General features: G+C 37.2%; 1 protein-coding gene across 1 annotated transcript in view; it reads right to left on the minus strand.

Moving 5' to 3' along the window:
- The window catches only part of Hs6st (heparan sulfate 6-O-sulfotransferase), a 114,022-nt gene that overhangs the window by 31,946 nt on the left and 62,704 nt on the right, over positions 1 to 19,372 (minus strand). Inside the window, exon 4 of the mRNA XM_089733315.1 lies at positions 1,496 to 1,621. Within this exon, the coding sequence (XP_089589441.1) occupies positions 1,496 to 1,621 (126 nt within the window). The remainder of the gene's footprint in view (positions 1 to 1,495; positions 1,622 to 19,372) is intronic.

The following is a 19,372-nucleotide window of genomic DNA, read 5'->3' on the forward strand; positions in this document are numbered from 1 at the left end:
TTGGAATGATACGATGAATTCACACGAATCACTACGACCACGAAACCGACATGCGACAATGCAATTGGGATTGAGTCTAAAAGTATTTATGTACGGTTCTGTTTGCATAACCATCTGCGCGAGTAAAATATTGTTTTCATTATCAATAAACTCGCGTTTCTATCGATATGTCAAATGACGTGTAATTATGTGCCCCAATCGGACTCGCGTGCTTACTCCAATTTACAGACTGACATTATGAATAGTATCGTAATGCTTAGAGTTATGATTGATTTCCTTCCAAAACGTTGATATCTTTTTAAATTCACGATGATGTCATATTAATGTTTTTTCTATATATATATTCTCTTTAGAACGTGAGCGTAATACGGAAGGTATTTATGTTGTATCATCATTCTGCCTATTACGTACAAAAATAGGACTTTGTTAAAAAAAACAAGCAGCAATCAGCAAACATTTAAGACATAAATAAGTTGGAGTAGGAATAAAATATAACAAGTATTTAAAACATAAATTAGTTGGTGTAAGAATAAAATATAAAGATATTATGACTAGGGAACAGTAGTAGTAGCAGCTCATTGGCTCCAATTAGCCAAGGTAAGAAGTAGTTATTCAGAGTACATACTAATTTATAAAATCTTCTATCCCGATTAATATTCTTCTATGCCATATAGATATTCTATGCCATATGCCATATATGCCATATCAACACGGAACTAAACTAGGTGTAACAGCTGAAGCCGGTGCGTCCTGTATCGTGCCAAATATCAATTTCACGAGCGATTTAGAGAGTATTTCAACAAATTAAGTGGACTGATATAAAATGTGACATTCGTTGACAGTGAAGTAGGGAGGATGTAATAGGGTTGGACCGGCCATTTTCACGAGAGAATATAGCATCAAAATGTCAGGTTACGAATCCAGATGAATAATTTTGCTCTGAGTAAATAATTTGTCATCGGCTCTTTTGTGGCAAGTTCATTTAAATGGACACAAAAACTTTAAGTTTAAAATACAAAATAATAATGCAGTAAATTTCTTTCTTAGACATGAGTCATAATACGCCAGGAAATTTGTTTTCTAAAGTATTTCTATCTATACTAATATTATAAAGCTGAAGAGTTTGTTTGTTTGAACGCGTTAATCTCAGAAACTACTGGTCCGATTTTAAAAATTCTTTCAGTGTTAGATAGCCCATTTATTGAGGAAGGCTGTATATAGGCTATATAACATCACGGTAAGACCAATACAAGTGGAGAACCAATAAATAATGTTTCAAAATAAGGGTTTAAATAGCTCCTTAACATTGTATAATTCAAAAATATTTTCACTTTCTGCGTAAATGAAGTGGGGAGTAAAATTTATCGTTATGCCAAAGTAACTATTCCACGGGGACGAAGTCGCGAGCAAAAGCTATTATATCATAAAACAGTATTTTTATGACAAAAATAACATTTTGTGACTTTTGAGAAAAAAAAGCAAATTCTATAATTACCTAGCAACTGGCTCCCTCAGCAGTGTTATGTAGAAGTACCTCCTGTGGACGGCTGATCCCTCGTGTCGGTCCAGTTCTCCGCCTACGCACGCCGTCAGCTCCGTGAAATCAGCGTGAAGACCGCACCTGAAGACAAACAAGTTCATTAATACTCGCATGAAGATAACGAGACATCATTTCTTTCGTCTTTTTATTTATTTATTTTTATTGCTTATATGGGTGGACGAGCTCACAGCCCACCTGGTGTTAAGTGGTTACTGGAGCCCATAGACATCTACAACGTAAATGCGCCACCCACCTTGAGATATAAGTTCTAAGGTCTCAGTATAATTACAACGGCTGCCCTACCCTTCAAACCGAAACGCATTACTGTTTTTTATTACACGATGTTATTCCTTCACCGTAGAAGTCAATCGTGAACGTTTGTTGAGTACGTATTTCATTAGAAAAATTGGTACCCGCCTGCGGGATTCGAACACCGTTGCATCGCTAGATCCGAATGCACCGGACGTCTTATCCTTTAGGCCACACGTCTTAGGCACGACTTAAACGTCTGTCAGGGACCATTCGGTAGAATTATGAAGTCGTCGTGGCCTAAGAGATAAGATGTCCGGTGCGTTCGTGTTGAGCGATGCACCTGTGTTCGAATCCCAGGCGGGTAAAATTTTTCTAATGAATTACGTACTCAACAAACGTTCAGGATTGACTTCCATGGTGAAGGAATAACATCGTGTAATAAAAGTGAAACCCGCAAAATTATAATTAGCGTAATTACTGGTGGTAGAACCTCTTGTGAGTCCACGCGGGTAGGTACCACCGCCCTGCCTATTTCTGCCGTGAAACAGTAATGCGTTTCGGTTTGAAGGGTGGTGCAGCCGTTGTAACTATACTGAGATGTTAGAACTTATATCTCAAGGTGGGTGGCGCATTAACGCTGTAGATGTACACGGGCTTCAGTAACATCAGGTGGGCTGTGAGCTCGTCCTCCCGTCTAAGCAACAAAAAAAAATCCACGAACTTACTATTCCAATAATCTAACGAGTGCCTGAAGTGTAATTCAGCAAACCAATTTGTTTCAAAACCACGCGTTTTTACTGTTGCATTCGACATTTTGAAATTTATTATACAATAGAATAACAAAAGACAAATGTGTTTTATTTCACAGCTCAGACTCAAGAGACAAAATGCAGCACTAGAAAACCTGAAAATAGCTCGATCCCCGCAAAAGGTTTGTAGACCACCGCATTACATAAGAGGACGGTCGCCGTATATAGGTCACGGAGAATAGCTATGTCCGCGCTTATAGGTATACTATTTTGTTCAACAACAATCGATGTGCTGAACAAAATAACAAAAGTGGAAATCGTACGCCACATATTTCACGGTTGTAGAAAATAAATCCAAGCAACACGGCCGCGACACATGGTACACGAACCGAGCCGAAAGACAACAACCGACAAGCCAATCGAAGCGTGAACGCGCAGATATACCATGTACGTACCGCGGAACTAGCGTGCACTTTCGTTAGCCACATACATATTTATCACTGTGTTCATTACACCGAATCAAATTAATTTATTGTTATGGATTTAATTATGTTATTTTGACTACATTCAATATTGGCATCACATTCAATTTTTTTATTTTTTTTATTAGGTTCACACAACTGGATAAAATCTGCACACTTAAACATTGAACTCATTTACATAAAATAATACATTATAATAGCCCTTTTGGGTGTGAACACATCTTGCTTAAGAACGTATGTGCTTAAGATAAAAATATCGTTAGCTAATATTAAATTAAGACAAAGAAAACAAAAAAATGAAAAAACTGCATATAAAAAACTTACAATATCTGGTATCGCATACTGATGGTAGGACCTCTTGTGAGTCAGCACAGGTAGGTACCACCACCCTGCTTATTTCTGTCGTGAAGCAGCAACGCGTTTCGATTTGAAGGGTGGGGCAGCCGTTGTAACTAACTAGTCAGGTCATAAGTATTGTCACACAATAAAAACTTTTCTTTTAGAATGCTGGCCACAAAAAAGTTTATTGAATTCGAATTTCGCATTGTTCATGAAAATAAAAATGTATACTTTTAGAATTTTACTTATTTTTAAATATGGAGTGGACGCTTAAAGAAGACCGTGTTGCAGTTATTGCGTTGCATCGTTGCGGTTACGTGCCAATTCAAATTTTTAACATACTGAAAAATTTTAATATAACCAAAAGATTCTTTTATCGTACCATCAAACGATACAATGAAGACTCTAGTGTAGATGAAGGTCAAGAAGTGGTCGCCCTCGGTCTGTTAGGACTCCAGCAGTGATAAAAGCTGTGAAGGCGCGAATTCAAAGAAATCCCAAACGTAAGCAGAAACTGTTGGCCCTTCAGATGGGGTTAAGCAGAACCACGGTGAAAAGGGTGTTAAATGAAGACTTAAAGGTTTCGGGCATATCGAAGAAAAACAGGACATCGTTTGAATGCTCGTCTAATGGACCTGAGACTGAAGAGATGCCGCGCTTTGTTGAAGCGGTACGCGGGAAAAAAATATCGGGAAATTCTTTTTTCGGATGAAAAAATGTTTACCGTAGAAGAGAGCTACAACAAACAAAATGATAAGGTGTACGCACACAGTAGTGAAGAAGCGAGCAACCGTATTCCGCGTGTCCAACGAGGTCATTTACCATCCTCGCTCATGGTATGGTTGGGAGTCTCTTATTGGGGCTTAACAGAGGTACATTTTTGTGAGAAAGGTGTAAAAACGAATGCAGTTGTGTATCAAAATACAGTCCTGACGAACCTTGTGGAACCTGTTTCTCGTACCATGTTCAATAACAGGCACTGGGTATTCCAACAAGATTCGGCGCCAGCTCATAGAGCGAAGAGCACACAGGACTGGCTGGCGGCGCGTGAAATCGACTTCATCCGGCACGAAGACTGGCCCTCCTCCAGTCCAGATTTGAATCCGTTAGATTACAAGATATGGCAACACTTGGAGGAAAAGGCGTGCTCAAAGCCTCATCCCAATTTGGAGTCACTCAAGACATCCTTGATTAAGGCAGCCGCCAATATTGACATGGACCTCGTTCGTGCTGCGATAGACGACTGGCCGCGCAGATTGAAGGCCTGTATTCAAAATCACGGAGGTCATTTTGAATAAACTTTAGTGTCATAAGAATCTATGTTTTGTTAAGTTCATTTTGGTATATGAATGGTTACATAATGAATAAACTTGTTTCAATTATTTTACATTAAACATGTGACAGAATTTATGACCTGACTAGGTATATTAAGACCTTAGGACTCATATCTCAAGGTGGGTGGCAGCATTTACGTTGCAGATGTCTATGGGCTACGGTAACCACTTAATATCAGGTGGGCTGTGAGCTCGTCCAGCCATCTATGCAATACATATAAATAAAAAATATATTCACTACTGCACACGATGATCAGAACTCCTTTCATGTAACACGTCCTAAAAAACATATAATTAGCGTTACAACACATTCCATTGTAATCGCGAACTAAAACAATTATTATACGTATTTTTTGTTTATTATAATTTCTGTCTGCTAGTTCCACTCCGTAATGTTTATCCGTAAAATCGATATTAATTATCGTTATAACGGGTTATTAGTGTTTTATGATACGCACATGTAGAACTATAAACATAAACATACGTACATACATCGATGCCAATCCCATTATACTAATTACTTAACTGATGCATAACAAATCGATTAGGTATATGATCGAAGTAGGAAAACGTTCGGTATATTGGTATATTACAATCGATTCGGCGACGACACTATAAGTCTTCGAATCAAGATAATGTTTGTTTTATAGGTATTATATAATTTTTGTATATATCTATATATTAATACGTGAAGCAAAAACTTTGTATCCCTTTTTACGAAAATTGCGCAGTCGGAGGAGTATGAAATTTTCCACACTTATAGAGAATATAGAGAAGAAGTGCACAATGCTAATATTTTTTTAAAATAATGCATAAAAGATACATTAAATCAATAAAGAAAACATTACACACACTACATACCATGTATTTGACGCACACACGCATGCATACTATTTATTGTCAAACTTTTGTTCTTGACGTCTGTGGTCAAATTGAGAATAGATTAAATATTGTTTGTCTTTGTTAATATTTTTTATAGTGTAGTCTTGGCGAAATTTGTGATTATAGAAGTATAAAATATAATCATAATAGTGTACAAACTTACAATTCCAATTAATTATAGTCGAATTTCGACTACTGCGGGACCTCTAGTAATTATAAAATAGGTATTATATAATTTTTGTTTGCGGTAGACAGCGACTTGGCTCTGCCCCTGGCATTGCTGAAGTCCATGGGCGACGGTAACCACTCACCATCAGGTGGGCCGTGTGCTCGTCTGTCTACAAGGGCAATAAAAAAAAGTCTACGCGAACATTAAATAAAATGGCAGTCTAGGCCAGTCTATAGTATACCATTTTCGGTAGGCTATATAAAGAATATAAATTCTTAGTAAAAAATCTGACGCTTGTTATGACGAAGCGATGAGTCAAGGAAACATTATACGGAGCTTTTTAAAAGTTTTAAAATTAGCATGTAGTTTGTCGGGACACCAGGGAAACTTTTCCATGGAAAATAGTAATGTATGAAGTCGTCGTGGCTTAAAGGATAGAACTCTCAGTGTAGGTGCTATTATCAAGCCATGTGAATAGTCACATCGCTTGATAATCGCATAGGCCGATGTTCGAACCGCAGGTAGGTTTAATTTTTTTTAAATGTAATACGTATTTGATTTATATATGAAGAAACAAAATAATGTGTAAGAAAATAACCTGAAAAAATTACAAATAGTATAATTTCTGGGATTTGCCTATTTCTGCCGCGAAGTAATAATGCCTGCAGTTTACGGGGACCTTGAGCTCGCTGAAGCCCTCTGTGCGATAACAATAACAATAAATATAATAAAAACTTTGTAAGCGCGGTATCTATAGACAAACATTTAATAGGAAAGTTCGCTCCGAGGAAAATAAATCATGAAATTATTCAAGAAATATTTCAAGCAATAACCTCGAGGAAATATGATATTAAAAGACACAGGAAACTAAAGTATATCCGTTGATCCAGATCTTCAGGCTATTCACGTATTATTTGTAATATTGTGACAAAATCTCATAATATCATCATTACGTTGAACTTGTAAACTGCGACATATGCAAGTGTCGAAAACCGGAATGACTCCGGGAAACATTTATTTTTTCATTCTGGCATGAAGCCATATTCGATTCACTTTATCTATTTTTACAACCATAATTGTTTCGTGAGTTTGAAACGAAAACGTTAAAATTATTTGTCCACGTTCATGAACTTTCTCCTCTACAATTCCGTTGGGTATTTTCTTTCACGCTCAACTGAACGTGTCAACTGACGTGCGTCTTCAATAATCGTTTCTTTCTTTGTAACGATTTATTTTCGAAAAACGAATGAAGCGTACGTACAAAAACGTGACCAAGAAAACTATAAACTTTTCTATATACATATATGTATATATATCGATAATTACAATAAAAAAAGTGTGTGTGTGCAAGTCACACACGGTAGAAGTGAAACTTATAAAAAATAACATTAATCGCAAGGGTTCAAGGGTCAACCACTCCGCAGTGCAATGGAGCAGCCTCACCCTGGGGGAACCGCCTGCATGCTCACGCTATCCCTCCGCCAGGTAAATATGATTTAGCAAGAGAAATATGAGAACGTTTATCAACTGTGTAACATCTCGCCACCGCGATTCAGGAATTGTTGAATTTACGTGCAGCGACATCTCTTGACAACAAACTAAATAGAAATAAAATGTTCTCGGGGCGCTCCGAGAGCCCGATCCACTAACGGTGCTTTTAGGTACTTCAAGCACCGGTCACCGTTCTCGTCGAACCCGTCGCTTGCGACGAAGGGCTCGACGAGTAAATTAACTCTCAGACACAGCCCACTGAGTTTCTCGCCGGATCTTCTCAGTGGGTCGCGTTTCCGATCCGGTGGTAGATTCTGCGAAGCACGACTCTTGCTAGGGTTCGTGTTAGCAACATCGTCAGGTTTGAGCCCCGTGAGCTCACCTACTAAAGTTAGGGTTACGCTGACATAGCCTCTCAAGGCTCTCAGCTTAGGTAGGAAAAAAAAAAAAAAAAAAAAAAAAAAACCGAGAGCCACGACAGCGTGCACGGACGTCAAAAACACACTGAACTAGTCGGGGACGCGAGACCGTGTGGAGCGCTTCGTGATTTGTCGGCGCCGCTCGGAGCCGCTTCGGCAAGTCAATCGCGGCAGACTTATTTTTTCGTTTCGTTTCATTTCGTTTCATCGAGTTTGAAATCACATCACAACGATTCTAAAGAAGTTACACTTCAATAATAATAATAATAAAAATAAAAGCGAGCGATTATATCTCAAAATTGCCGTACCCCACTTGCTACAACATAACCCGTCGTATTTTTATTATGTGCACATTACATGTTTATTTATTTTTTTAATTTAAACAAAAACATGCTTTACGAAACAGTTGTCGATGTGCGATTAAATTTAACGAACAGACCCCAAACTGATAGCGTCCATTAGCCGATGCACAAGTAAAGCGTGACGATAACGATTCCCATGGGATATTCGAGCTAACACTGGCACGTCGCCACCTTGTACTGTGCAGAATGTCGACCGCACTCTCGCTGTGGTTCATTCACCGAGAATAATATCTAGTCGCCTATGTTCCAACACTAACGAAATACTAACATTAGCTACATTAATATTAGACTAGATTATTTTTACCTATCTGACCCAGGCGACGAGGTAACCCAAAGTCACCGTCGAAACATGTCTTGTCGGATCACCCGGATCCTCTCTCGGTGCTTTTAGGCTCCTCAAGCACCGATATTTCGACGAGTACGACGAGGACGGTGACCAGAACTAACCCAAAGACACAGCCCACTGAGTTTTTCGCTGGATCTTCTCAATGGGTCGCGATCCGGTGGTAGATTCAGCGAAGCACTGCTCCTGTTAGGGCTAGTTTTAGCAAATTTTCTTAGGTTGAGCCCGTCAGCTTACCTACTCGTCCGGGCGTAGCTAGAATAGCCCCCTAGGTTACCAGCGAATAGGAAGGGGTTTTTTTTTTAGATTTGATGGCTCCGAGCATCCGGCACCCGTTCTGGTAAAGCACTGACATTTGAGGAAACAAAAGAACCACGATCATTATCTGCTGAACAAAAAGCTCGTGGTAACAACACTGATCGATCAATAGCCAGCGTCAAGCTTTAAGTGAGGACGGCAATATATCTTCCGAGATTTTACTAAAAGGATTTTTTTGTGTAAGTCGATTAGATAGATGGAATATAATAAAAATAGGTAAAGAAGAAACTAATGGGACTTATAACAGTTACTTTTTATGTGAGGCATTTGCTTATTTGTGCTCGTAACCTGTAAAAATTGATCGATATTGTATGTAACTATTTAAGTTTATAGCATTTTTTGCGATACGTTTGCAATAATTAAAACAACACGAAAACTGTAAAGCAATCGAACCGTGCGAAATAATTAATGACAATATAAAACACGAGATTAAACCGTACAAGCAGTTTCAATTATATTTAACTTTAGATTTTAGTCAAATATTACATTTAATATGTACGTTCGTTCTTTATCTTCTATATATATAAAAATGAATTCGTTAGTCTCGCTAAAACTCGAGAACGGCTGGACCGATTTGGCTAATTTTGGTCTTAAATTATTTGTGGAAGTCCAGAGAAGGTTTAAAAGGTGGATAAATGAATGAAAATGCTCGGAATTGAATAAAAATAACAATTTTGTTTTTCCTTGGATGTGTCCCCCGTCGGACGGATTCCTTTTGTTTGTTTTAAGTTTATTTTATACAAAAGTTTAAGTCTTTTATTTATCGATTGAGGCACTACGAAGTCTGCCGGGTCAACTAGTTATAAATAAAACACATAAGTATTATTTAGTCAGGCCTTTAAAACATTCGACTGTGAGCACCTTAGATTAGAAATTACGAGGTAAACAATAATTATGACCAATTTGAGATGATTGTTTACAATGTTATCGCGAAGCACCCCGGGGGCCGCAAACGTTGAGAGAGACTAATGACATTTACCTTCAACAATATAAAAGACATTATTGCCAAAAAAGCGAACTATTTTATAACCGAGCGTCACGTCGATAATTTTTTATTTTATTGCATAGATGGGTGGACCAGCTCACAGCCCACCTGGTGTTAAGTGGTTACTGGAGCCCATAGACATCTACAACGTAAATGCGCCACCCACCTTGCGATATAAGTTCTAAGGCCTCACCTTTCAAACCGAGACGCATTACTGCTTCACGGCAGAAATAGGCGACCTACCCGTGCAGACTCAATAAGGATCGCATTTGTTTTTTGTTTTTTTTTCTTTCTATTGGAAGACGCGTGTTGGAGACTTCAAAGGGGGCGGTTCGGAGCTATACACAAACTTCGCTATCAATTTCTTCTCGTGCGAGCGGCGAGTGATCTAAACCGAGCTAGTTTTCTCAGTTGTTCCACGCTATACACATACTTTGTTTTCGTAAACTTCTAAATAGGAAAAGGGTTCGTGTTAAAACTATTCCCATCTGTTCTGTTCGTGTTGCGGCTAACTACAACATTTACTTGTGATCGTACAAAAGTGTTTTAAAGTCTTCAACTATGATATCCATCCAAATGATATTCCCCGGCCTATTAATGTTAATTGTTTATTAACTTTAGTCTATTCTAAACATGTAAATATTGTATGTAAATTTTTATCTGCTAATAATATTTATCTCTAAAGTAGTTAGTCTAACATATATTTGTTTGTGCTGCTCTTAAAACCACAGATTCGCGTATGGAAAAACCGACCAAATATATTTGTATATAGATTTAGTATTTTTTTTCTCTTTTGTAAATACTTTGACATTGGCAAAATCAATGCCAAAGGCGTTGGAGCCAAATTCTTTATAAAAAAAAACATCTTTAACATATTTCAATCGACTACTAATTACATTCTAAGCATAAAGTAACGATACGTTTAGAATATGTTTCTTTAATTTATGTTTCAAACAGTACCTTTATTATAATTCCTAATCTACTCGTCTGAATCAGCATATAATTATGTAACAATTAAATTAATGCACACATATCAAATGCGGTCTCCGTAGAACTTTTATTTCAACATTAATTTCTATCGAACCATTAAAAAAAAAGTTTTTTATCTTCTTCATCTGAATTGACGAGCCAAAACCCGTGGCGACGATAAAACTAATTTGGGAGCCGGATAGGATTTCGTGGACCCTTCAACGCATTAACGTGATGCGAACGCGACAAAGAAATTACTCCGTCCTCTTATTTCGACTCCATTCGTATGTGACGAAAACGTACCGTATACCGTAATCCTAACATAATACCGTGGATCACGTGTTTGCGAGAGAGCCTAATTGCTGAATTGTTCCAAGCGAAATGCTCACACGAAAATAACATTCAGGAACAAACGTATAACAACAACAGTTGGAACGTATTGTTTGTTGAACAACGCATCTCGTGTGTGAGCCTCGAATGTGCTTTAGAAATTCAGCAACGCGTTTCGATTCGATTCACAAAGCGCATAATTAATAATATCAACGACACGTGCATTTGCAATACAAATTTTAATATTATATATATATGGCTGAGACGCGATCTAATAATATGGTTAATCAAATATGCAAACATATGCATTGAATATAATTGCACATAGTTTACTGGTGCGGTGCCGCGGTGGTAAGTATCTATATATTAATACGTGAAGCAAAAACTTTGTATCCCTTTTTACGAAAATTGCGCGGACGGAGGAGTATCAAATTTGCCACACTTATAGAGAATAGACAGAAGGAGAGCAGAATGCAATATTTTTTTTAATTATGCATAAAAAATTCATTAAATCAATAAAGAAAACATTACACATACTACCATGTATTTGACACAACACATATACACATACTCTGCTTTTATTGTCAAACTTTTGTTATTGTTGAAAGTCTGTGGTCAAATTGAGAATAGATTAATATTGTTTGTCTTTAATACTACTTATCTATAGTGTAATTTTGGCGAAATCTGTGATTATATTAAAGACTAGCGACCCGCCCTCGCTTCGCTTCGGAAACATTAAAACACATATGAAACCAAAAAAAAAAAATAAATTAAAAAAAGTAGCCTATGTTCATCAGGGACAATGTCGGCTTCTAATGGAAAAAGATTTTTTCAAATCGGTCCAGTAGTTTCGGAGCCTATTCGAAACAAACAAACAAACAAATATTTCCTCTTTATAATATTAGTATACAAGTCTAATAGTGTTTGACAATATAACCATAATAATGTTTATAAATAAAATTTCAATTAATTAATAGTCGAATTTCGACTACTGCGGGACCACTAGTGTATTTTAGTTAGATCGCATTTCTGCCGTGAACCAGTCAGGTGTTCAAGTTTAAAGGCCGGATTATATTACCGATACTTCGATCTCATCAAGATGAGTGGGTCATGATGAATCAAGATGGGTGTATACAATAAATTGTCCGTTATAAGATAGCTGCTTGTCTCAACCTGCAATACTTTTACTAACATAGCTGGTTATTCGCTGTTTATTTAGTATTGTTTAAACAGGCACGTATTTGATCTAATTTAATATCTTGTTTTTAATTCACACACTTTTAGTCACACAAAAAATACAAAGTCGACCTTTGTACTATATTACAGAATACAATTAATAAGTATTATTTTTCTATTATACATTAAATTAAAATAATGTATCCTGTCACGAATATAAATCACACAAATTAAAAGACATCTCATATGTTCAAATCCATCAAACGCTACACAACGTGTACAGCAGTCGGGTAAAAATTAAACACTAACATACACTTCAAAACCAAACCTACTTCTAATAAATAATAATTTCATCTCATGCAATATTCATTCAACAAGAAGCACTGATGCGTACAATACCGAGAGAATAAATTTTAAGCGGGTCAACAAAACGGATATTATTTACATCGAAGAGTTTCTTCGAGTTCTCGATAAGAGGTATCAGTAGGAAACGCCTCGGCATTATCCGGATAATCCGGACAAGTTGCCGGCAGTGGCGAAGCGAAGCACCAACTCCTTTGTCGAATTCAGCCTTCAATAAATATCTCTGCGAATAAGATTCTTACGAGAACTGAATGTCAGAACTATAGGAAATCAGCGTATATTGCTTTTTTTAAGCACCAGATATAAAAAGACACAGAAATTATTTATGTTTAATGAACTTATTTATTTAACTGTCGCACGAATTTTTGTATGCAATGTCTATCTTAAATAAAACAAACTTTGATAAGATTAAAATAGATTTGCAATTAGATCGATTAAGATCGCAATCTTTCGTTGTGAAATTTAACAGCATTGAAGATGAATCTTCTGAAATTTTTATATATTTTTATTATTGCTTAGATGGGTGGATGAGCTCACAGCCATCTGGTGTTAAGTGGTTACTGGAGCCCATAGACATTTACAACGTAAATATAGTATAGTAGTCAGTATAGTTACAACGGCTGCCCCACCCTTCAAACCGAAACGTATTACTGCGACAGAAATAGGCGGAGTTGTGGTAGCTACCTGTGCGGACTCACAAGAGGTCCTACTGCCAGTAATTACGCAAATTATAATTTTGCGGGTTCGATTTTTATTACACGATCTTATTCCTTCACCGTGGAAGTCAATCGTGAATATTTGTCAAATATGTATATCATTAGAAAAATTGGTACCCGCCTGCGGGATTCGAACACCGTTGCATCGCTAGATATGAATGCACCAGACGTCTTATTTTTTAGGCCATGACGACATCAAGCATTCTACTAACGGAACGTAGCTTCTACATTTAGCTGTCATAATCATGTACTCGTATATATTATATTCTTGAATTAAAGAAGTAGGCTGTTGGGTTTATCTTGTATTACAACTTCTCATTCAAACATGTTAATGAATGTTAAACAGAATCTTCTAACAAAAATGAAAAAGAAAAGTAAACAATGCCCGTTTTTTTTTTTTTTTTGTTATATTAACAACGATCGTAAACAAATTTCCTCTAAAAATAATTACTCACCGAAGCTCTATAGAGGCGCTACGAAATTTATAGCACATAAAAAACACGAGTGTATTGAATGTGGTAAACGTGTGTTTCGGCGCGGTTGCGAAGTTTACGTTCGTATTGAGAGATAAACAACTTTGTCCGTACTAAAACAAGTATCGTACTAAAAAAAAAAAAAAACTGTGCATCGTTGTTCGAGTACACGAGGCGTTGTTACACTAGCGGATAGGCTTCGTCTAAAATCTCTAAAAGATATTTGTGCAATACGTACAATTAAAATCGACTATATGGAGCCCATATGCAGCTAGAATGTATTGATGACCTTTTTTTTTTATTGCTTAGATGGGTGGACGAGCTTACAGCCCACCTGGTTTTAAGTGGATACTGGAGCCCATAGACATCTACAACGTAAATGCGCCATCCACCTTGAGATAAGCTCTAAGGTCTCAAGTATAGTTAGAACGGCTGCCCCACCCTTCAAACCGATCGCTTTATCGTTGCCGCCGCTGACTAGTCTCCGAATCCTAATCACGCAGGAGCCAGTCACCGTCGACGCCCTAGACACGTCCTTACGGATCCATCAGATCCAATAACCTTTGCATTAGACGCCTTCAGCTCTAACACTAGGAGCAGGCTTAGGGACCCCGGTAACCGTACTCGTCGAACTCGACAAAGAGTTGGACGTGTAACCTAACCCACCAGTAATCCTTCAATCATAAAAAACAAAAAAAAAATAAAAAAATCAGAAATACGGATTAGAGATCCAAAGAAACAAACTAATGGCCGTTAAAATATTTCAATATAAATATAAACTTATATATATTATATAAAAATATAAACGCTTTTCTCCGTAGCTGTACCTCCGAATTTTTTATTACGACAATTCGCTAACATAAAACCAAAGCCTTACATCATCCGTAACGAATACCTGTCGATGCTCCAGGATAAAAATATCTAACCGAACGTACGCACCGCGTATATATATTTGGACAACGCGCCTGTCGTCGCCACTCCCCTTCATGCATTCACTTCATCTAATAAATGTTACGCATTATTTGAGTTCATTCTATAATATTTACAGACTCGGTGCCGCCAAAGTTGGTACCGCAGTTAGTAGCGCCTCTGACTGCTGGACTGAGGGTCGCGGGTTCGATTTCCACATCGAGGAAACATTTGTGTGATGAACATGTTTGTTTTTGTTCTTTGTCTGGGTTGTTCATTTTTATATATGTGTATATTTGAACATATCGAGGGGAAAGGCTGTTAGGTTTAAGCGACATTTCGCTTAAGACCCGACATCTATCTTTGTAATTATTAGCGTGTTTTATTTGGTATTAGCATCAACAGCTCGATGTTTTTAATTGAACTTCAATTATGTTTACTCCATTCAAATAGCTGAAGATTTACAACGGCTGCCCTTACCCTTCAGACCGAAACGCATTACTGCTCCACGGCAGAAATAGGCAGGGCGGTGGTACCTACCCGCGCGGACTCACAAGAGGTCCTACCACCAGTAAAAGTAGAAGTTTTTTTGTAGTGATATTTTTTTGAAATTTTAATCTTTAAATGGCTATCTTGTAAAGTTGCAAAAATGTCGCTTAAGCCAAATAGCATTCCACCCCTCGATATATTGTAGGTATGTATATAAATTTTTGGTTCTCATAGTACATGAAAACCCTGATTGGGGCCAGATGATAACCGAGCGCGCGTGACTTGTCGTCGACTATTTACTGAACTCATTCACTAAACCTCTCCTCTGCATTAATTAGAACAAATGCCTATTGAAATAGTATTATAATATTAGTGACTAGCGGCCCGCTTCGGCTTCGCTCGGGTCTTTAACAAAAATTTCAACGACGTTTTATTTTTTTAAATAATACAACACTTATTGCGGCACATGCTGTCGCGACTACAAAGTCGTAGTATATTATTTAATTCTATCATCAATAGTTTTCGCAGAGCACGCGATGTAAAGAATATTTTATGTATTTTTTTTACACCTTGGATTATATTATTGGAGTTTTAGTAAGGATCCCAACATTTTTCAAAAAAGATTGTAGCCTATGTCACTCGGTAATAGTGTAGCTTCCAAACAGTGAAAGAATTTTTCAAATCGGTTCGGTAGTTTCGGAGCCTATTCAATACAAACAAACAAACAAATCTTTCCTCTTTATAATATTAGTATAGATAACTATATCAAATTTATCACAATACAAGCTTTGATGTTCAATTTCAAGAACCGAAAATGGTTAATTAATATATCGTAATGAACACTATACACGAACGATCAAATCAACCAAACAAAAACTAAGGACAGTGTATTGTATTGGAATGTTATTATTTACTTTCAAGATATTAATTTTAAGGGCATCGTAATATTGAAAATGTATTATTGGTGCGTAAGTTTGCGTGGCTCGGACTGTTTCAATGACACAATGAAGGTCTCGTTTTCACATTCAAATGAATCCATTTACGCGTTAATATACATATGAAGGTACCCTAATACCGATGTCGGTTAATAAAATTTAATGAATTTATTACGAACGATATGAACGCACGCGATGCTCCTAGAAGGGGCGGTAGGTGATGTTTTATGACATCACTTGACCATAAACAATGCGATTATGGTACGACTAATTGCTACACGGAAAAGATTGAGACGCGCGAAGCGTTTTAAAAAGTGTAGATGTTACGACGATTGTAATCTGTGAAATCTGTTGAGGACACATTTATATGCGGGTCTGGCTGTCGCGGCTACCGAGAGGGCAAACCGTACGAGTTTTTTTGATATCCTCGATACTACGTGTTAAGTTGACGAATAAAGGAGCTGAGGGCTGAGGGAAACACAGTTGACGCGACGCGTACATTGAATTTTGATCGACCGATGATACCGGCAGGTTTGTCGGCACACAGCGCAACATATACTTTGTAATACATTTGCAATGTGTTCCTAGAAATAGTCCATGCACAATGCTTCAATATAGTTAAGGCGTGTTCGCGAAAAACGCGATACAAGTTTCAAGAACACACCGACGACGTAACATGAATTATTAATTTCGATAAACATTAAAACTTCCGACTTTACAAGTTAAACAATAAAACTGTTTAAAGTATACTTAGATGTTTTTCGTTTGCACAGTTTTTGTCTTTCATTCCGTCTGGGACAAAACGAATTCTGTTTTGTTGATTTAACTTGTTTCTGAAATCCGGATTAATTAATTCTCACTGTTTACCCCTGTCCATTAACTTTATTCAAACCCTCAAGTTAATAACTTGAACGAACAGAGATTGCTTCTGGAAACAAAATCACTGAAGCTGGTTCTGTATTTTCTTTAAATTTTAATTTTCTGCTTGTTGAACAAGCATCGGTACGTTGTTTACTGACGCAAAATAAAATTGAAACAGACTTATCGCTATCAAACTGGTTTTAATTTTTTTAAATTCGATCAATTTTTTTTTTTAACTAATGAGCAATTAATCCTTATCTATCGATACATTTTAGGAATCGATATTTGACACACACGAGTCTTTAAGCTTAAAAGTTATACAGCTTCAGTATGCTATTGTATAATTGTACTGTGTAATTTGTTTTAGAAACAATTAAACAATTATTATTGGATTATATATAGGTTTTGGTGGGTTTAAGTCTTCTTTGCTAGGGTTTAAACTATTTCCGTACCGAAATCTCTCAAAATCAGTTCAGTGGATCGGCCTAAAAAATGTATTATAACAGACTGACAGAATTATTTTCCTATATAATAATATCAATTGCTATATAGCTTCTGACATTAAAGAGAATAAAAGTAAAATCCAAACAACTTTAAGAAGAACTATATAATAATTCGTTTCCCAAATTAATGTGATGAACATCCTTTAACATGACCCCTGATTGTTAGGGGCGCGATTCATTACTGTAGCCCGCCGAGGCATCTCCGGAATCTCTTTGTCTCTCTGACACGTCTGACTCTCTATAGTTGTTCTAATCACTTAGACAACAATACTAGGACATCTTGTTTACCAATTGAATTCCAAGACATATACGTGTTTATTTAATGAAAATACTAACAGGGGGCTTGCGACGACGACAGTCAGAACAGCTGGTACCAATAAAATAGAATGAAAATTATGGTATGGATAGTAAGCGTCCCTGACTGCCGAACCAAGGGTCGCGAGTTCGATTCCCACACTTGATAAACATTTGATTGACGAACAGGTTTGTCTGCTCTTTCTCTGGGCGTTTAATATTTTATATAAACGCGTGTAAGAATATATATCTATCAATATCAAAATACCTACAAGAATTCCTATTCTAGTTTAGGACCGTGTGTGATTTTCCCTCCGAATATTTATTTATATATTTAAAACGGCAAACGAGCTCACGGCCTATCTGGTGTTAAGTGGTTGGCGATGCCCATAGTCACAATGAAAATGTCAATTCATATAAATGTATTATATATATCATTCCAATAGTCTCTTCTTCTTTTTCTTCATTTTGTCCCAACTAGGTGGGGTCGACACAGCTAACTATTCTCTTCCATTCTCTTCTATCAGCCGTCGGCTCAACACTCAATTCTCTCTCTCTCATATGGTCATTCACACACTCCATGTCTTCTTCGGTCGACCTCTTCCCGCTCTACCATGCTCTACCATTTCCATACATCTCCTAGTCACATGCATCTTTTCTCTACGCATCACATGTCCATACCACACTAACCATCCACTCTTTAATTTGTTAATTACCGAGGCTACTTTCACACTTCCTCTGATATACTCATTCCTTATCTTGTCCTTCAAATTAGATTCCAATAGTCAGCATTACGATTACATTAAATACCTATTTGATTACATAACATATAAAAACTGGTGGTAGGACCTCTTGTGAGTCCGCGCGGGTGGGTAGGTACCGCGACCCTGCCTATTTCTGCCGTGAAGCAGTAGTGCGTTTCAGTTTGAAGGGTGGGGCAGCCGTTGTAACTATACTTGAGACCTTAGAACTTACATCTCAAGGCGGGTGGCGCATTTACGTTGTGGATGTCTATGGGCTCCAGTAACCACTTAGCACCAGGTGGGCTGTGAGCTCGTCCACCCATCTAAGCAATAAAAAAAACCTTTAGAAAAATTTTATAAACATTTTTACGTCAAAATATATATTTTTATTTTTACATGAAGCCCTTTCTTTAGTTTAATATCAACACGAGACGAAATTCGGCTTTGAGCTATTCAGTCGCATGATCACGCCTTGGCAACTTCAAAAGCGCCACTAAGCCACTGACTGACTGGCTCGACCTCCTATCCCCACAGTAAACAGTATCGCTGCCAACAAACAGACGCTCCTTATCGTATTGCTGTAAAATACATTACTTCACGGAATACTTTTTGTACGGCAGTCTGGCGCGGTCGGTGGCCGTCGTAAAAACAACTTTTCAAGAATACGTCTCTATATTTAGAAAAAGAAAAAAAAAAAAGTTTGTAAGGATTTTTTTTTAATAACAACGTAAAGTCGACGACTACGTAATTTTGGTATCTGGAAACGAACGCTCGTAAAATATGGAAACAGAAGATTGTAAATAAACATTTCTGATAATAAAATACTATTGGCTTACGAATATTACTCGTTGATATACAACAATCATCTTTTTCTATTGTAACTCGTTACTTTATGAGATACGAGACTGCAAGTGAGCGTTTTAACCTTTATAGTGCTGAGCTTATT

Source organism: Bombyx mandarina, chromosome 15 (genome assembly GCF_030267445.1).
Source record: "Bombyx mandarina strain Sakado chromosome 15, ASM3026744v2".
NCBI lineage: Eukaryota > Metazoa > Arthropoda > Insecta > Lepidoptera > Bombycidae > Bombyx > Bombyx mandarina.